This window comes from Mesoplodon mirus (genome assembly GCF_964341445.2).
Source record: "Mesoplodon mirus genome assembly, chromosome: 2".
In the NCBI taxonomy this organism is placed as follows: Eukaryota; Metazoa; Chordata; class Mammalia; order Artiodactyla; family Ziphiidae; genus Mesoplodon; species Mesoplodon mirus.
The window spans coordinates 160,159,375-160,180,741 of NC_138977.1; the positions used below are offsets into that span (position 1 = coordinate 160,159,375).

At 43.8% G+C, this 21,367-nt stretch overlaps 1 protein-coding gene across 3 annotated transcripts in view; it reads left to right on the plus strand.

The window, feature by feature from the left end:
- Positions 1-21,367, plus strand: part of EVC2 (EvC ciliary complex subunit 2) — a 144,264-nt gene that overhangs the window by 98,649 nt on the left and 24,248 nt on the right. For all 3 annotated transcript variants that reach the window (XM_082629743.1, XM_082629741.1, XM_082629742.1), the window contains 2 exons: positions 91-213; positions 16,095-16,322. In XM_082629743.1, the coding sequence (XP_082485869.1) occupies positions 91-213; positions 16,095-16,322 (351 nt within the window). The remainder of the gene's footprint in view (positions 1-90; positions 214-16,094; positions 16,323-21,367) is intronic.

Genomic DNA, 21,367 nt, shown 5'->3' on the forward strand with positions numbered 1-21,367 from the left:
GCAGGAGCCTCTCTGGGCTTGGGGAGACCAGGGGCTGCATGAACCTACTGGTGATCACTTTCTCGTCCATGTTTTCTCCCCTCTCTCCAGCCACAGTCCAAGGTGAGGAAGCCACGCTCCAAGAGCAAAAGCAAGACAGACCTTTTGAAGAAGTGCACTGAAGATAAAATTCAGCTCTTTGAGGAACAGGCCCCCGAAGACCTGGTTGAAAAGGTCAGTGTTCCATCTGTCGCTCCTCATAGCACATGGCAGGGCTGGCAGCTGCCCAGTTTAAGGGCACACAGAGCCCTTGGGGGCTGTGACTGTCCATCTCCACCCAGCACCTGTTTTTTTCTTTTTAACATCTTTTTTTTTTTTTACATCTTTATTGGAGTATAATTGCTTCACAATGGTGTGTTCGTTTCTGCTTTATAACAAAGTGAATCAGTTATCCGTATACACCTGTTCCCATATCTCCTCCCTCTTTCGTCTCCCTCCCTCCCACCCTCCCTATCCAACACCTCTAGGTGGTCACAAATCACCGAGCTGATCTCCCTATGCTATGCAGCTGCTTCCCACTAGCTATCTATTTTGCATTTGGTAGTGTATATAAGTCCATGCCACCCTCTCACTTCGCCCCAGCTTCCCCTTCCTCCTCCCTGCACCACCTGGTTTTTACATTGTGTTCCTGCAGGTGGGACCCACCCCGCGCACCCGCCCCTTTTCACCTGGTCCTTCTGCCTGGAACCCTCTTCCTCCACTTCTCCCCCAGGAGGTCTCTCTCTGGTCCATTCTTCTGGCCTCATCTCTGGTGCTGCCTCCGTGGCCTGTGGTTGCCACCATCCTTGTGCCTGGCTCTGTGCTGAGGGGTTCACTTGTGCTGCTTCACTTCTATCTCCGCATTTATCTTGCACACCCTCCTCTGTGCCCCACAAGCAACCCAGCCTCCATCACCAGCCCCCTTTTGTTACACTTTTGTTTCTGCACATACTGCATATGACCACGTGCTGTTTACCCTTGTCTTTCCCTCTTCCTGGATTTACCTTACCACCTCTTTTTACCTGAAGAAGTGGACTTTGTCCTCATCTGTCCTAAGGCACAGCCTCTGTCCTCAGGTGCCCCCTCTTCCAAGAAGCCTTCCCGGAACACCCAGTTCTCCCACTTACCCCTCCCCTTGCCAACTTCCTTTCCCGTCCTAGCATATCTCACGCTGTTCCTTCATTCCACTGGGATGCTGAGGAGGCAGCAATGTCCCAGGCATCGTGTTCACGACCGCTGGGGTGGTCCCAGCTCTCAGAGACGCACATTCTAGACAAAGAGCACTTAAAATGATAGATCATGGTCAGTGCCGATAAAGAAATGAATAAGATGGTGTGATAGTGATGGGGTGAGGGGATGGCGAGGGGGAAGTGGGATCCACTATAGGTGAGAGAGTCAGGTGAGGTCTCTCTGAGGAGGTGACATGTAAGAGTCGACACCGTGTTGTCACTGCCGGGGGCCCGCTGCCTTCCCCAGCAAAGGGCAGACTCCCAGAGGACTGTGTCAGTGAGTGGATGTACAGACCATATTCTAGAGCTGCTGTTTTTGTTCCTACCTTCCGTCCCTCAGGTCCTTTACCTAGTTATTTTAATTTTTTTTTAATGTAAGTGTATTTCTCAGAACACAAATGCTTAATCCAGCAAAGAGCCATAGAACCTGCTCCAGGCAAGGTCATGACTCCTTCCAGGTGTGTACAGGTTGTTGATGTCTTAAGGGACACAAGAAGTAGTACCCTATTCCCACTTGTGTTCTATATAAAATTGAGACACAAGACAAAGACTAAGGCAGGTACAGGTGGAAATATCATCTGTCTTACTGTTAAAGGCTAATTCAGAAGATAGAAATTAGTATGAGAGCCAGTTGGGTTTGCTAAACATCCCAGAGTTAAACAGACTCAGTCACACAATCACAGGTGTCCCTGGGGGGGGGGTCCTGGCGGCAGCCTTCCTGGAGGAGCAGAAGTGGGGCTCCCAGAGCAGAGCTGAGCCAAGCCTGCCCGGGTGGCCTGAGCCATGGCCAAGGACACAATGCAGGTCCAGGGGAGCCCAGAGAGTCTGCAGCCCCGTGAAAAGGCTGCTTTGCTGGGGTGCTGGGTCTCCCGAGGGGATGGGGGAACAGACCCGGGGTGGAGGGTCTCAAGTGCCTGTCTGGGAAGATGGGCTGAGTCTCACCAGCGCTGTAGAAGGAGAGGGACAGGATGAAGGATGGGTTGAGAAGGTCCCAAAGTTTCCTAGGTCCCGAAGTTTCCTGAGCCAAACTCAGCAGCCCACCCACCATGAGTTCACCTGACCACACATGCTTCCCCCATTCTAGCCTGTCTCTCTTTCATTCCATTATGGGCTTTACCCCTCCCGACTTCCTTAAGAGGTAGGAACGGTCCATATCCCTATTTTACAGATGTGGAAACTGAGTCTCCACAGTGAGTTCATCCAGGTTTCTGCAGCCAGGCGGTGGTGGATCCAGCACTTCAAACTAAAGCTCTATCTCTTCTTCATCTTTGACAGGGAATATTCTCATGGAACATGATTATCTCCCACAATTGTGTAATGTTGGATGAACGTGCCTTGGCTCCCACATCTGTAAAATCAGGATTGAGACAATGATAACCCACTAGTCACTGGATTTGTGAGGAACAAATGGATTGGAAGGTGCTTTTTAACTTTGGAGTAGGCTCCAGTGCCCATTTCCCCAATAATGGAGCAACTCATAGGCTACCTAATCCCGGCCTCATGGAGAAAGGCAGCCAAGAGTCATTTGTCAGCTGTGACCTTTTCATGACAGGCCATCTTCACAAATGGCTATCTAATTGTGGCAAGTGCCAATAAAATAGGCACTCCCCAGTCAGCGGCTTTGATGTTCCTCCTGAAATCGGTCGACTGCATCTCTTAGCATCCGAGCGGCAATTATTCAGATTTTTTTTTTTCTTTTTTTTTTTTTTGCGGTACATGGGCCTCTCACTGTTGTGGCCTCTCCCGTTGCGGAGCACAGGCTCCCCATGCGCAGGCTCAGCGGCCATGGCTCACGGGTCCAGCCGCTCCGCGGCATGTGGGATCTTCCCGGACCGGGGCACGAACCCGTGTCCCCTGCATCGGTAGGTGGACTCTCAACCACTGCGCCACCTGGGAAGCCCCAGATTTTTTATTTGCAGGGTAATTACACAGAAATGACAGCCCTTGGGGGGCATGCCAGCAGCTGAGAGTTGTTTGATTGTGCTTCAGGACTGGGAATCCCTTCCAAGCTCATGTAGCTATCAAGATGGAGCAGGGACCTAATGGCCACTGCCCCAAGACCCATTGTTAAGCCCCTGCTTGGCTGGCAGCATACTGTCCCCAAAGGGACTGTGGCTTCACAGCTGGGGTTGCAGAGCATGCTGGAAGCACCTGCCAGGTGCCCCCTTTCTTTACTAGAATCTGCATCAGATATCCCTGCAACCCTCAGCCCCAGGTTGATATGTCCCTGGTCTGGACTCTGCCATCCGGAGAGGTTGAGAGAATTGCCCAAGGTCACGCCATCAGTGAGTGGTTGAGCTGGGGCTCCCCCAAGGCACGTCTGCTTCCATCACCCGTGCCCTTTCCATCATGGTGCTGGGTCCGCAGTGACAGCGAGAAGGCTTCAGCCTCCCAGCAGGGCTGTTTGGTCCTCTTCCCCCTGTCCCCTCCCTTTCTTCCACCTTTTCCCTTTTCCTTGCCCTTCTTAGCTTTCCCCTTTCTCTCATTCTCCTTCACTTCCTCCTTTAGAACATTTTGTAGCCTGTTCTCTGGGCCGGGCACTGTTGCAGGATCCTGCACTTGAGATGTTCGCGGTTTTAGATGAGCAGCCAGTTTGTGCATCGACCGTTTACAAGTTTGCCTCCTGCTTTCACATAGAAGCCACCTGACTATGCTGAGCTCTGCCTTGAATGAGTGGTATGTGACTCATTCAGAAAGACTTGTACGACTGATTCAGGGAGGAAAAGAGAGACAGGCAGAGGCATGAAAGTGGACTTCCTGCCTGCCCACCTTTTCTGTCCAGCTGATGCGTTATCAGCTCTGGTCAGAGGCAGCCATCCTAAGTGGCTGGTGTGCACCTGTGACACTCCACAGACATCCCAGTCCTTCTGATGGGCTCATTACAAATGCACAGATGCATTATTTTCAACCTGGAGGACTCTGGAGGGCATGTACATTTTAGAATAAGTTAATCAAGTTCCAAGATAAATTTCTGTTGGATTGAACTAAAATTACAGGTTAATTTGAGAATTGTCTTCCCCTCCAAAAAGGTGGAATGTTTCTTATTTTATGTGGATCTTCTTTTAGGATCTTTAATAGATTTTATATTTGTTTCCATTAAGTAGGGTGAACATCCATCTCGATATGCTTGGGACAGTCCCAGTCTCCCCTGTCATCCCCATGTCCCTTCCCGTTAGCTCTTCCTTTTCCTCTCAACTTGGGCGATAAATCATAGGGTCACCTTATGCATAAGGTATACATATACATAAGGTCTTGTGTATTCTTTTTGATGATTCCTAGATACATTATAGGTTTAGTTGCAATTGTGAGTTATTACCTATTTTCAATTATGTTTTCGGCTTATTTGATACTGATGTAAAGAAACGTTACTAATTTTTATAAGTCTTTCCAGACTCCCTTATTCTATCTCTGGAGCCAGACTGCTGGGTCCAAGTCCCTATCTCTGTCACTTTATAGCCTTGTGACCTTGAGCAAGTTACTTAACCACTCTATGCCCTAGCATACTCATCTTTCAAGTGTGGATGCTATAGGTACACCTACCTCTTAAGATTGTTGTGAGAATGTGTCTGTTGATTCTGTTGATTTTTTGCATTTGGTCATAATGTCTACAAATAATCACAGCTTCGTAGCCTCCTTTCTGATCCTTACACCTCATTTCTTTTTCTTATCAGTGTTTCAATGTCCTTGTCTGCTTATTCCATCACCTCTCTCATTTCCATTGGTTGATTTTTCCCTGGATTATGGATATTTTCCTGCTTCTTTGCATGCATGGTAATTTTTGATTGGATGGTAGGCATTGTAGATTTTACGTGTTGGGTACTGGATTTTGTATTTTCTTTAATAGTGAAGTTTTGACATGTAGGTATGTTATTTTGGATTAATTTTATCCTTTCAAGGCTTGCTTTTAAGCTTTGTTAGGTTGGGTCAAGAGCTGCCTTTAGTCGAGGACTAATGTATCCCCGCTGCTGAGGCAACACACTTCTGAGGACTCTACCTGATACTTTGTGTGTTGTGGGGTCTTTTCACTCTGGGTAGTGGGAACACAAACTCTTCCCAGCTCTGTGTGAGCTCCAGCAATGGTTCTGCCTATTTTTTCTGGTGGTTCTTTCCCTGGCCTGACATCGGTTTGTTATTTGGGTTTTTTTCAAGCATGCACAGTATTCAGCCAAAGCCTTGAGGACACTCCTGAAAATCTCTGGATCTGTCTGTCTGTCTCTCTCTCTCTGTCTCTCTCTGTCTCTCTGTCTCTCTGTCTCTCTGTCTCTCTCTCTCTCTCTCTCTCTCTCTCTTTCTCTCTCTCAGCAGCTCCCTCCTCTTTAGGACTCTGCCCCACAAATTCTAGGCACAGGGACCTCCCAAACTCTGCTTTTGTTTTCTGAAAGTACTGAGCCTGCTGGTCTTTCCCTGGGTTCCCCAACACATCCTTCTGTGTACTAGGAACTGCATTCAGGCTGTAAGCTGGGGCAACCGTGGGGCTCGCCTTGTCTATTTCCTTTCTCTCAAGTATCCCAGTTCTGTGCTGCCTGTTGTCCAGTGTCTGAAAACCATTGCATCTTGTGATTTGTCTAGTTTTCTAGCTGTGGGAAAGCAAATCTGGTTACAGAGTAAATTTATTCCCTGTTCCTGTATCATGGCCAGAAGCAGAACTTTCTAACCTATCCTTTTTTGATTGATTTTTACTTCTAACAGATCCTTAAAAAGAAAAAAAAAACTATCCTTCTGTTATTGATTTCTACGTTTAGTATGTTTTAGATAGAGAACAAAGTGTATATGATAACAAGTCTTTGGAATTTATTCAGGCTTACCTTGTGGCTTTATTTGTCCTCAAAAAGGCTGAGTATTTTCTGTTAGATATGGAGAAAGGAGCACTAGAGGCAGGGAGGACCCAGGTCATGAGAGTCCTGACAGCTACACTGAGAAGCTCAGACCTTTTGAGGAAAAATTGACAAGATTTAGGCACTTCGTAGAGGGTATTTCACAGGATATATTCATTAGTAGTTCTAGAAGTCAGTCTCTGTTGGCCAGTCCTCTCCTGACCTCTGCTCTCGTTGGTTCTAGGGGTTGGGGGGCCGTGTCTTAGTCTGACCTGTTCTTTTCCTTCTACTTGTCAGTGTGAGATGGAGGTTAAGGTTGCAATCCCAGCCCCTGTCAAGAGCTGGATTGGTTTCTGGGGACTGAGGGGCCCTGAGGCCAGACACTTCAGCAAGGATAAGGTTCCAGTCTCTTGATGCCCACCTCTGTGTTCTGTTAGCAGAATTTTAATTGATGGATCCAGAAATGAAGGCAATATTTCAGTTCATCTTTGGTGCATTCTCTTGCTGGTTTTGCACAAAGTATATATAAATTTCTCTAGGAACATTTAAATATAAATGAAAGTGACATGACCATATTTTCTGCTCACGCACAATCTCTGGTACTGTTTTAATGATGTTGCTCTCCATCTGGGTGGTGTGTCTACCACATAACCGTTCACCCATCTATTATTCATTCACTATTTCCAGGTTTCACGATATGCCATGCTTGCATACTTCATTAGCAACCCCTCCATCAGGAGTGGAACTCTTGCACTGCAATCAACCACGCATCCTAGTGTGTTTCTGAAGCAGCCTCGGCAATTATGCAGAGGTGGCTGGCGCTTCTGTCAGGAACAGCTCTTCACACACCTGTCATTTCAGAAGTGACTAGAGCTTAAGCATGAGAATAATGTGCTCATTTTCAGATGACCTGACAAGAGAGAAAACTGATGGTACAGGTCTTTATAAAGCTTAGGAAAAAAGGCATATTGGAAGGGAATGCATTTTATGAAGAGGCGAGAAAATCCATTCATCCACCTACCAAGACTGGGAAAGCCTCCAGATGGTTCTCTTCATGTCTACTCTTGCCCCTGTTTTATCCCTTGAGGCAGACTCTGTCAAAGTCATCTCCCTGAAACATCATTTTAAGGAAAGTTTCTTTCTTTTTTTTAATCTTTATCTTATATTGGAGCATAGTTGATTAACAATGTTGTGTTAGTTTCAGGTGTACAGCAAAGTGATTCAGTTATACATATACATATCTATTCTTTTTCGAATTCTTTTCCCATTTAGGTTATTACAGAATATTGAGCAGAGTTCCTAAGGGAAGCTTCATAGTTTCCCACTGCTCCCAAACAAAACCCAGATTCCTGAGCGCAACATTCAAGGCCTTACGAACAGTCTAATCTTTTATTCTACTTCTACTTTTCACATACCAAAATGTTGCCATGGTTATCTTTGGATAGTTTGAATGTAGTAACATTCTTCTATATTGTCCATTCTAAAATTTACTTTTCATCTGTATCAAACTTACACATGTATGCACTCTTTTAAAGAGTCATGTAACTCTGCAAGTTTTGTGCTGAAGAAAAAAGCACCCCTTGCAGCCACACACATAGACATTTTCAAATCCCCAGAGGTAACAACTTTTAAGTTTTTTAGTTTTATCTTTTGGTGTTTACCTCCATATCTTTAGTCTTCCCATTTCTTGATTTCTCTATTTTGGGTATTATCTATCCACTTTTCTTTATAGAAGGTAAGATTTAGCTGTCTTTTTCAACCTGCAACACATAAGCCCTTCCTGTCCTCCCCCACATTCCATATAGTTAGATCCGTATTTAAGGTTTCTATTATGATTATTTAAAAGTTTTTCACATCTGAGCCATATAAAAACAGATTTATTTTTATTCCTCTGTAACTTTTTGTTTCTTCTGGAGTTATTATTGTCCTTTGGTTTCTTTTTTGGTTACTTTTTTATGTAGTTATCACTACTTCAATCACTTCTTGATGGATGGCCAAATATCCTATCAGGTCTATCACACAAGTCATGTCTTCTACTAATTCCGTCTTCTTGAGGACATCTGTCTCTGTACCTCTGGAGAGATGTGCTCCAATCTGGACGTTGCCCTCGGTACCTTATGTATAGCTGCCATCTTGAAGTCATGCTACAAATTCACTTCACCCCTTTCTTTCCCGGTATGTTCCTTATTTTAATGAAATATAGCCTGTGTTAGTTTCCTAGGAGAGGACACATGGGAGATTTAATATTTCAAAGCTTGGCGAGACTGAAGCTGTTTTATTCTGCTCCCGTACTTGATGAATAGTTTGACCAATCTTGGAATTCTGGGAAATTTCCTTGCAGAATTTTTTTTGTATAAATTTATTTATTTTATTTTTGGCTACGTTGTGTCTTCATTGCTGCACGCGGGCTTTTCTCTGGTTGCGGCAAGTGGGGGCTGCTCTTCGTTGTGGTGCGCAGGCTTCTCATTGTGGTGGCTTCTCTTGTTGGGACCACAGGCTCTAGGTGCGCAGGCTTCAGTAGTTGTGGCACACAGGCTCAGTAGTTGTGGCTCGTGGGCTCTAGAGCGCAGGCTCAGTAGTTGTGCGCACGGGCTTAGTTGCTCTGCGGCATGTGGAATCTTCTGCGACCAGGGCTTGAACCCGTGTCTCCTGCATTGGCAGGCGGATTCTTAACCACTGAGCCACCAGAGAAGCCCTCCTTGAATAATTTTGATGATTAACTTCCTATCTTTAATCTGTCTTTCTAGATCTCTAATTATTTAGATGTCAGACCTCTTGTCTATTTTTCTTTTTTACTGTTTTCCTTCTCTTTTTATCTTTTGCTTTACATTCTGGGGCATATCTTAAGTTTTATCTTCCGAACTTTTGAGTTTTTCACTTATATTTTTAATTTCTAATTTTTCTCTCTGAATGCTCTCTACAAAATAACATTGTCTTTTTGTTTTAAGGCTACTATAACTCTTGTATCTCTCTGAGAACATTAATTTAAGTTTTTCAAAAAAATTCCTGCATATTTATTATTACCTCTACGTTCATTAGAGGCTTTCCCAGGTATGTGGCCATCCTTGGTGGTCTGCTCATATTTAAGAGTGGAGTACTTGGGCTTCCCTGGTGGCACAGTGGTTGAGAGTCCACCTGCCAATGCAGGGGATATGGGTTTGTGCCCTGGTCCGGGAAGATCCCACATGTCACAAAGCAGCTAGGCCCGTGAGCCATGGCCGCTGAGCCTGCACATCCGGAGCCTGTTGCTCCACAATGGGAGAGACCACAACAGTGAGAGGCCCGCGTACCACAAAAAAAAAAAGAAAAAAAAAAGTGGAGTACTTAAAAGCTACTTGTAGGCTCTGAGCTGTACGTAGGGCTTGCAGACTGTGACCTTCACTCTGGTGTGACTGGGCTGGACCACTCACTTGGGGAATTCCCAATGTCTGTAACTTTAGAGCTTTCTTGAAATCTGGTCAGAGTGCCCAGAGAAGACCAGTCTCCTGCCTAAATGGTAAAGGCCTTGCTGCCCATATGTCAGGAGCCAAATGAGGGAAGAGAACTGAGATTTTAGTCGTCAGTATGTAGAGTTTTACTTGAGTCCTTCTGCCTTAAAGAGAGCAGTAGATGCATGTTATAAATCTGCTGTCTTTCTCCAGCAATCTCAGTTGTTACTATTTTTCTACATTGTGCATGTTTTTTATAATTAGAAATGAAAAAACTTTTTAAAGGAGGAAAGAAAACTCTCAATATTATAAACTATTGTTTTATCTTTTTCCTGCAACCCAAAGGAGACTCTATTTAACTAATTATAGTAATGATAACCAAAATGATACTAGTGGTAAGAATATGGCAGCTACTATTTATTAGGGACTCATTAGGTACCACAGACTCTACTAGGCATTGTTCCCTGTCATTTTATTGTTTGCTTTTCATAGATAAAACTGAGACTCAGAGAGGTTAAGCAACTTGTCCAGGTCACACAGCTAGTTAGGTGGTACATTTGTACGTAGGAGATAACAGATCAGCCATAAACACAAGAAATAAAACTATACTGACTAGTTTAAGGCAGTACTCTTAATTTGTTTGATATTTTTGCACTTTAATTATCCAGATGATGGGTTGAGTGGCAATGTCTTTCCAGGCATAGAAATCAATTTTTCTATCTTAAATTTAAGCACTAATGATGTTTATTTAGCCGGGTGTTATTTCATTCAATAAACATTAACCCAACACACCTTTACTGAGTCCACTCCCCTCCTGATGCAAGATAAAGGAGAGAGTCTTAAATTTTGAACCCATCCTGCAAACCATGGTTTAAACTGACCTGCTTTTTGAGAGGGCCAGCCACTAGAATACGAGTGCATTTTTATATTTAAATAGTGTTTCATCAGCATCTCCTCCCAGCATTTGGATGTGAGATTCCTGATGTGACTCCTTTCTGACCCCTCTCTTTCCACATGGAGGGACTTTGCAAGTGGCATCCTGGCCTCTCTCCATTCCTTGCCCACTTCTCTCCAAGGAGAGTGTTACCTGATTGGCGAGATTAAAGTAGGAACTGAGCATGCTCAGTGCAACTCCCTCTTCTCTTTGGAAGCCAGCCTGCCTGCAGGAAGCCCCCATTTTCTGACTACGATGTGATGAGCTAGGGGGGAGGCCTGCTGTTTGGAGGAGTGTCCACTCATTTGCAAACACATCTGAGCCACATTCTCCAGTCTAGTTTCCATCAATATTAAAGCTGACATTTGGTGTCTGTCTGGCTCACCCATGCATCCAGTTGTATATGTTTCCAAACGTGTGCAAGGAGGAGGGGTGTAAAGTCTTGAACTTCTTAGAATCTCAATAATTCTCTGCTGATTGACAGGTTGATTTTATTTTGTGTTTAAAGGACATCCCAATGAATAGAAGAAACTACTCCTTCAAAACTGCACATTCTACCAGGGAAACTAGTTAGGAAGTTGTTTGAACTTCACATTTAAAATAAGAGTATTTAGCAGCATATTGTTTTGCAAATGAATTTTTATTAATTTAGGTAGCTTGAATATTTAATTAAACCTGTCATTCATACCTCATAGAAATGCAAATCTGTATCTTTTCCCAGGAGTTCTTTTGAACAAGGATGAAAGCCCTCTTTAGAGGCATATTCTCATGGTGCTAGAATTAACAGATTAAGCTTTCCGAAGAAGAAAGAGGATGTTAGAGAATCTTTCTTTTGTTCATTTCACTGTTCAAGTTGTTCTTGAAGTACATGCAAAAGACTTTACACTTATCCCACATTTTAGGAATGACTTTGCATAAGTAAAATGAGATATACCTCATGGCCACCTTACTCTGCCCTGCATCTCTGCAGGGGACTAGGCCTTACAGGGTATTTGGGTCACTACCTGTCCAGGGGTGGGGAAGATTGAAACCACATGGAGGAAATGTGAAAATATGAGCTCATGGCAGGTGTGTAATGAGGGGACCTCTCATCCATTTCTTGGTCACCTGCCTGTCACTCATGTTTTTCCTTTTTAGTAACTTTAATAGGCTTGCCAAAGCCCTTTCTGTTGCCTCCGGAGAAAGGCTACCTACCTTCCCTTGGCAGTGAGGGTCTCTGTAATGTGGTTTCTGTCTGACCTCTATGTCCTTACCTCCCACTTTTCCTTTCAGCTTTGGTCTAATTCACCCTCTCACTAACCCCATAGGGACCCCATACACTCCTGCCTCAGTGCCTTTGGTTGTGCTGTTCCCTCTTCCTTAATGCCTGGATCCTTCAATATCCAGTTCAAATGCTGATATCTTCACAACCTTCCCTGACCCCTCCCCCTCTTCCATTCTCTAAAATATCATAGTGCTATATATGGACCTCCTCTATGGCACCAACCATGTTCTACCTTTAATAATAAAATTAATACTAACAATAAACAACAACAGCTAGCCATCATTCAACACTTCAGTGTGTCAGGCACTGTTACAGTCAATTGAAAGTAGTAGATTATTTATTTATTTATTTATTTTATTTCAAGTATTTGTTTTGGGGGTTTTTTTGTTGTTGTTTTTTTAACAGCTTTATTGGAGTATAATTGCTTTACAATGGTGTGTCAGTTTCTGCTTTATAACAGAGTGAATCAGTTATACATATACATATGTCCCCATATCTCCTCCCTCTTGCATCTCCTTCCCTCCCACCCTCCCTATCCCACCCCTCTAGGTGGTCACAAAGCACCGAGCTGACCTCCCTGTGCTATGCGGCTGCTTCCCACTATCTATTTTACATTTGGTAGTGTATATGTGTCCATGCCACTCTCTAACTTTGTCCTCGCTTACCCTTCCCCCTCCCCATATCCTCAAGTCCATTCTCTAGTAGGTCTGAGTCTTTATTCCTGTCTTGCCCCTAGGTTCTTCATGACCTTTTTTTTTTTTTTTTTTAGTTTCCATGTATATGTATTAGCATACGGTATTTTTTTTTCTCTTTCTGACTTACTTCACTCTGTATGACAGACTGTAGGTCCATCCACCTCACTACAAATAACTCAATTTCGTTTCTTTTTATGGCTGAGTAATATTCCATTGTATATATATGCCACATCTTCTTTATGCATTCATCTGTCGATGGACACTTAGGTTGCTTCCATGTCCTGGCAATTGTAAATAGAGCTGCAATGAACATTTTGGTACATGACTCTTTGTTGTTGGTTTTTTTTGTGGTACGCGGGCCTCTCACTGCTGTGGCCTCTCCTGTTGCGGAGCACAGGCTCTGGACGTGCAGGCTCAGCAGCCATGGCTCACGGGCCCAGCCGCTCTGCGGCATGTGGGATCCTCCCAGACCGGGGCACAAACCCGCGTCCCCTGCATCAGCAGGTGGACTCCCAACCACTGCGCACCAGGGAAGCCCCACATGACTCTTTTTGAATTATAGTTTTCTCAAAGTAGTAGATTATTTAATAATCAAAATAACCTTACTAGGGACTTATTTTGCTTCTGGCCATAATGGAATTGAAGCATCCAATTATCCCCTCACCTAAAACAAAACAAAACAAAAACAAGGAACAAAATGTATGAAATGTTTTTTTTAAAACACTGGACAACAGTCAAAAGTGATCCCTGAGAAACAGGGAACAAATGAGTTGAGCCCTGTGACTGTCCTGGGTATGACCTTGAAAGACCTTCCAGGCCATGGCACAGGGGAAGGAAACCAGGCAGAACCTGGTGCACTCCTCCAGTGAAGAAGACAAAGCTAGGAATTCAGAGAAGCTAAGTCATGTGCATGACTAAATAAACATAACCCCCAGCTAAATAAACATCATTAGTGCTTAAATTTAAGATAGAAAAATTGATTTCTATGCCTGGAAAGACATTGCCACCCACCCCATCATCTAGATAATTAAAGTGCAAAAATCTCAAACAAATTTAGAGTACTGGCTCTGGAGCCTATGCCTTTCACCATGGTGCCTACTTCCCTCCTCAGTTCTGAGCAGGATTAGATACATGTCTAGTGACACACCTGTCCCCATTCCCTGGGTGCGTCACACATTCCTTTATATTATACATATTTGGTGCTCATTAAATTTTTTTGGGTGAATGAACAAAGGTGTAAATATATTTTCTGTTTGTGAACTTACTGTGAAAAAAAATAACTGTGGGAAAAAAGAGTTTGCTGGAAGACTGTTAGGATCTGTAAAGCACTTCAGAGACTCAGTTTCCAAGTGTCCCCATGAGGAAGTAATCTGACACCACTCTTGGGGCCCCATTCTCACAGGGCATCGCCCCGTCTTACAAGGACATTGGACTACCTCTACGAGCTGTGCAGGCTCCTCCATACAAGCTGAGTACGGCTACTGGCCCTCGAAGAAAGCCTACCCAGAAGGCGCAGGCCAGTGATTTGTAATTACCATGGAAACAGATCACTGGACTGTCACAAGTGACTGTCACCTGGTGCTCCAAACTAGGGAAAGACTGGGGTCTGGTAGCCTCCTTCTGTTAACAAGACTTCATGTTTCCTTTCAAGCAGGGAAATGAAGAGTCTTCTTCCAGAGAAGCTGTTTTCATGCCGTAGTTCTGTGTGTTATTGCCTCTGATCCCTGTTGCTAGTGGGCTGCTTTGTGACCCAGATATGCAGGTCCCCACAGCGTGTCTTTGAAGAGCTAGTTTCACTTGTTGTCTTTCCTTCTCCATGGCCTGTGGTAAGCACCACCTCTCCAAGAAGCCTTTGCAGGTCCCCAAGCAGAGTTTTCTTTTCCAGCCAATAATACCCAAAGTGGGCTATTTGCTTCTTTGGGGCACTTTTCCCCTCCTTCCTGCAGCAGAGTTTTTCCTGAAGGACAGATCACACAGGTGAAATCTGAGCTCTTTAAACTGGGATTTGCTTTCCTCTGAAGGACACACAATGGGCACAGGAAAATTGCACAGCCATGGGAGAACCCAGGCCACCATCTTCTGCCAGCCTCTATGCCATGTAAATATTTTCCCTTGTGCCAGCTACTTTAAAACCTCTGAATATAAGCATACGACTCTTAAAAATAGGTTACGTAGCAGGAAACAAAATTCCACAAGCTTTTTATTTTCCTTTTTTTTTTTATTGTGGTAAAATACATGTAACATGAAATGTACCACCTTAACCATTTTTTCAGTATCCAGTTCAGTGGCATTAAGTACATTCACGTTGTACACAGCTGTCACCACCATCCATCTCCAGAACTTTTAATCTTCCCAAACTGACACTCTGTCCCCGTGAAGCACTAACTCCCACCCCCTCCTCTCCCCAGCCCTTGGCAACCACCATCCTACTTTCTGACTCTATGAATTTGACTACTCAAGGAAACTCATATAAGTGGAATCATACGGGATTTGTCCTTTCGTGACTGGTTGATTTCACTCAGCATAATGTCATCCATGTTGTAGCATGTGCTAGAATTTCCTTCCTTTTATGGCTGCATAATATTCCACTGTATAGATAGACCCCATTTTGTTTATCTGTACATCTGTTGAGGGGTCCTTGGGTTGCTTTGACTTTGGCTATTGTGAATATATTCCACAAACCTTTAAAGATGAAATGAAAGGCTTCATCGAGATATGATGCTTGTGTAGGCTACTTTTGGGGTTGTACTTTAGCTTCCTGTGCAGGGGAGAGGGGTGCACACTTACAGGGACCTGCCTTTAGGGGCTCGGGTGGTGAAATCAGAGAAGCAGTAGACTGTGTTGTTCCCTGTAGCAAGTTTCCTAGAGAAAGTGTAAGAGGTAGTGATAGCAGAGAAAAAATGTAGAGAAGCTGGAATGAACTACTTAGTTGAGTGAATGAGTATAGTGGATGGATTCTCTCATCTAGAGGCTGCTGGGCCCCTCGGGTGTTGGGCCCTCCCCTGGCAGAGCTCTGTCCTGGTGGGGTAAACAGTGTGGTGCCAGCTGGGGAGAGGAGCTTGAGAGATAAACACAGAGAAAAGGGCGACAGATGTGCAGAGTGAGGATGCTTCAAAGTGGCTCCTTGGGAACCAGAGACGCAAAGGACAAGTAGGAGATTTTCAGGAGGACAAAGATGCGGGATGTTTGAATCATAGCGAAGAGCTCGGATGATAGACACAAAGAGCATGGTGTGCAGGGCCCTGAACTGTAATAGAACTAATGGAAGTCCCACGTAGGTGGGTGGAGGTGGCAGAACAGACCAGACCTTTCCAGCTGTACCTTAGCTGGGATCGGGGAGGGAGGGCCTCAGGGGCTGTGTTAGGAAGACTGAATATTCATCCTTTAAGATGGGGAGGCTTGAAGGATTTTGCCCTGGAGAGCAACACAGTTCGATTTACCTCCGAGAGTGATAAATGTGGAATGAACAGCTGGACTCTGAAAGCCCCACAGCATCTTTATAAGCCGAGAGGCCCTTGTTGTCTTAAACTGCACACTGAGATTCCAGCGCTGCTGCCTTGTAACTACTTGAGACCTTTCTCAGAATCCCAAACCGATGACTGGCTGCCTGCCTGCACAAATATAACTATATCGTGCTTTTGTAAGCCGCATGCTCTGTCCTCCACCGTCCCTCCACTTACCGCTCTCTGGTTCTCTGGCTGGCCCCTCCCAGGTCCGAGGAGAGTTGCTTCGCGAGAGGATACAGCAGCTGGAGGCCCAGGAGGGACGCTTTGCCGAGTCCCTCGTCTCCCTGCAGTTCCAGAAGGCGGCCAGGATGGCCAAGACCCTGTGGGCGTACACTGCCCTCCTGACCATCCAGGACCTGCTCCTGGAGGAGCTGAGTGCATCAGAGACCCTGACCAAGTCAGCCTGCACGCAGATCCTGGAGTCGCACAGCCCGGTGAGTGGCAGACCTGGGAAGGAAGGCACGGGGGCCGCACCACATACCTTGGTGTTTCGTTCTGGTGGCCACCTCCACTTCTCCCACCATTAGGTGGGTGGTCCACTGTCCTGTGTCCACTGCAGCGTCCTGGAGAGGGTTGAGTGAGGAAACTTACATGGGAGCATGGTGCACCCTTGCAGCCCAAGGCTGCTCTATTTCATTGCCTCCAAGGAAGCAAACCTTTTGAATTTTAACACTTTTAAAATCTGGGAAACTGGGATGCCTCTTGCAGCCAACAGCAGGATTGTATCTTTCATACTACTATGAAAACTAGCCGTGTAGCTTTCAATGAATGGCGCCTTAGATGCTATGAAATAACGGATTATTTTTTATTTTCAAAATTCTAATTATTCCTACATGCTGCATTTTTTTCAAGGCGTGAGAGGTATACTCGTAAAACAAACACTACTGACGTAATGGTTTTGAGGACTAACTTTAGTCCCTGTATGTATAATTTTAGAATTTCATGTATTATTATATTATAATAGTTACTTATAGTGAGGAAAGGGAACTCACATTTATCGAGTGTCACGTGTGTGGCAGGCAAGCACTAATGAGCTGTGAAATGGGTGTACTCTGATTTAAGCGTTAACAATTCATTACTTAATTGTGCGTCTTAAGATGATCATTTAAGCATGATTATTAATAAGTTGCAATTTTATGCTGCTTTGCAGTTATGCTCTTTGTCAGACATTATGCCAATTAATCATCGAACCATGCCATGAAGTCAGTACCTTTTCTGTGCTCAATTCTCAAGTAAAGAAATGAGATTCGGGCAGGTGGCAGGTCAAGTTCTTTCCGAGGTCCACAGAGCTAATGAATGACAGGAGCCAGAAATGTGTCCCTTTCTGACTTCAGACCCCCGGGTCACGTTCATGGACTATCCCGGTTGATCTTGCTAATGGGGGTTTCCGTCATTTCTTTACAGAAGTCATAAATGACATGAGACTCTGAAGAGTCCAAGCTATTTTTCCGGCAAACATAGCGCACCCTGCACTGTGACACCTGTTTGTAGGGGTAGGAAAGAAGGGGAAGCTTTGTTGCTATCCCAGCACAGAACATCCAGACGCTGGGTAAATAAAAATAAACATACTTTTTAATGCTTTGTGAGTTCGCAAGAGAATGAGGAAAATCCCCAGGGGCTAAGGATAGCCTGGAGAAGCTGAACTCATAGAGGGAGATAGAAGCAAATCCAGAGGCTGAAATCTAGGGGCAAAGGGTGAAACCCAGAATGCCCAGGGATAGGGGATTAATTTGAAGGACTAGGAGATGGGGCTGTGGGATGTCCTGAGGAGACAGAATGCCCAGTGAGGTGGGAGGAGAAAGCCACCTGTGGTCAAAGGAGCCACCAGGGTAACCTGTCCATCTTCAGCCCTGCTGGTGGCACGGGGTGAGGGGGGGGTGGTGTGAGCCTCCTCTGAATTTGTCATCAAAGGCTTCTGCTAATGTGACGAAGGAATCCAAAAATACTTTAGCCATTCAGTCAGGAAATCTCCAAGGTGATAAATTAAATTTAAATAGGTCCAGGTGGGATGCCTGCCCTGGTGCATGGCTAAAGCTAAGGCAGATCCTCTCCAGAGGAAAATATTCTCAATCTGGGCACCTCAGGATTTCTACAGATTAAGTTCAGCCAAATATGAGTTCTCAATTAAAATTTAAAGAGTCACTGAACACATAAAGACACAAGACAAGAGGACCTGTATATAAGAGAAACAAAAAACCAGCAGATTAAAATCCCCAAGGACTTTAGATGTCTGAATTATCAGTATAGAATATAAAAGAATGATTTATGGAATTATTTCAAAAGTTAAAGATAATTCCAAAATGATTTAAAAGTTTCATTCACCCAGAGAGCAGAGAGATTCTCAAATTGCATATATGTAGTAAAAGACCCAAACAACAAAAAGAAAAATGGACCAAACAACAGGGAGAAATTGACAGATCTCTCATCATGGTGGGAACTTTCAGCACACCTCCTTCTGTGGTTGATCATTGATCAAATGAAACACCAGTGAAGATACAGATGAACTGAATCACACATTTAACAACCTGTATTTAATTTACACATGCAGAATCTCACAGCCAACAGTTAACGAACATACGTTTCTCTTCAGCACATATTAGAACAGTTAAAAAGTAATTGACCATGCATTACCTTGTTGACCATGTTTTTGAAAAAGGGCAATTAAGTTTAAATCCGTTTTTTTAAGAGACTAAAACTTCCATACTTTGGAAGTTTTAAACATACTTCTTAATAATTCATGGATCAAAGAAATCAAATTTTCAAAGAAATGGAAAATTTCAAATCAAAAGAATGGAAATTTTCAAATCAAAGAAATGGAAATTTTAAAATTCAAAGAACAGAAAATAATGTAGATACGACATATCTAACTGCTTTTTTTTCTCTCTAAAAAAGCAGTTGTTAGAGAGAAATTTATGCCCTAAACTTATATTGAAAAAGAAGAAAGGCTCACATTGAAATCATATAAAAAGTTAGGGGGGGGCTTCCCTGGTGCCGCAGTGGTTGAGAGTCCGCCTGCCAATGCAGGGGACACGGGTTCGTGCCCCGGTCCGGGAGGATCCCACATGCCGCGGAGCGGCTGGGCCCGTGAGCCATGGCCGCTGAGCCTGAGCGTCCGGAGCCTGTGCTCCGCAACGGGAGAGGCCACAACAGTGAGAGGCCCGCGTACCGCAAAAAAACCCACAAAAAACAAACAAACAAAAAAAGTGAGGGGGATAACAACCACAAATGAACCTGTAGAAAGTAGAGGGAAGGAAGAGAACATAAATAAAATTAAAAACAAAACTACAGTAGAGAGAATCAATAAAGTGAAATGTTGAATTTTTTGAAAAAAGTCTAATAAATATACAAATATCCAGAAAGACTGACCATTTAAAAAAGAGATAAGGGACAAGTAATATCAGACGTATAAAAATCAACATAACAATAGATGCCCTAGAGTTTTAAAAAATAAGAGAATTCTATGAGCAATAATTTTATGTAGATGACTTTAGACATTGCAATGAAACAGAAAATTTTCTAAAAAAGTATAGATTGCCAAAACTGGCTCAACTAGAATAAAAATCTGTATAGTTCTATTACCATGAAAGAAATTGATTCAATAGTTTTGAAATCTTCTGACACACGTGCAAAGATATCTTACCTTGATAGTTTTACAGGTGAGCTCCATCAAACCTTAAGGTAGCAAGTTTTTCCAATCTCATATAAGGATTATTTCTGATGTTAAAAAAAATAGGGAATATTCCTCATTTCATGAAGCTCAGATAACCTTGACACCAAAACCAGACATGAATAGTATGAGAAAGAACAATTACAGTTGTCTTACTTTGAGCATAGATGTACAATTCATAAACAAAATATTGACCTAACCCAGCCGTCTGTAAAAAGGATTTAATACAGCATGACCAGACTGAGTTTTTCTCAGGAATATAAGGTTGGTTTAACATTAAAACATTCATGTACAAAATTCATTAGATTAACAGATTAAAGAAATTACTCCTATGATCATTTCAGTATATACAGAACAAGTATTTTATTGAATTCAGCACCCATCCAACCTAAGACGCCTTAGCAAATTAATAATAGGAGGAAATACCTGCAGGATGTTTACCCAAAACCCACAGTAAATATCGCTACCGGGTGATTGGCATGGAGGTGGCCATTGCCAGGAATTATAGGTGAAGCAGGTGAGGCCTTCAGAGGAAAGGTGGGTCCAAGGTCATGTATCAAACAAATTAGGAACAAAATAAGACACTAGGAACCTCTGGCTTTCAGTTCCCAGTTCATCTCTTCATCATAAATGCTCTGAGAAGCACCCCAGTTAAGCCCTAAGACACCTAATGGCCCTTTCCACTTGCAACGACCCTTATTCCCATTAGTAATTGGGCAGCACAACACTTACATTTTCAATTTTATCTTAAAGCCCTTTTGAGTAACATCAAAGCTTTCTTATTCTCAAGTGTGTTTAGAATAGAAGAGTTAATGTGTCCTGAATTGGAAGCAACTGATAATAAATCAGAGGATGCTGCATTATTAAATTCCTGGTAAAGCGATGGATACGATGCCGGTTTTTTTGGAGTGAAGATTTGCATTTGGAGGGAAGACAAACCTGTCATTTTGCTCCTGATATTAGACTTTCATTCTGCAATCTGATCATTCTGGGAAAACCACTTTCCCATTGGGAACGGGCTTTTAAGCTGTTTCACATTCAGGAGAATTTTAAAAAGCATGAAATGAAATGCTTTGGAAGCAATGACTCCTAAGAAAACTATATCGAGTTCCCCTCACTTGCTGAAAGATTTAGACTCATTTTGTGAAATTGGGACATAGGCAAAGGCATAATTGAATCACGGGCAAATTTAAATGGGATGGACTTACTCATACAGATAATGTGACCCCAGACTAACTCTACCCACTGTATTTGCATTTCAATTTAAGTGGCTGCATATCCACTTTTCCAAGCCTGGACTGGCCATCTTTCTCTTCTCCCCTCTGCCTTACTGCCCACTTGCTGCCAGTCACCCAGTCTGTCGATCCTGCCTGAATTTTCTCACTTCTGACCTTTGCCGCCCAGCTTCACTCTTCAGACAAATCTGAAAACCAAAAATCACACCAAGAGTAGCTTGCACTAATTGAGCTCTCCTTAAGTCCAAGGCATCGTGTTAAGTGTGTAAACTTTCTGTCAATCCCAGGATGCTTTAATTCCCACTCTACAGATGGAGTTGAGGCTTAGGACGGTTAACGCATTTCACCAGGGTCCCACAGCTGGAAAGCAGAGCCCACACCTCCTGCCTGCAAAGCCTGGCTCCTGTCCTGACATTGATTTCCACCTGCCTTCCTCTTTCCCTCTTCAGTCTCCTCCACACTGCAGCCAGAGGAGCCTTTCTGAAAAATAAGAATGATCAGTGACAGCCCCATTCCCAGCTCCATATTTTAATATTTACCCTCTACCCTCCCTCCCTCAGACTCTGCGTTTTAGCCC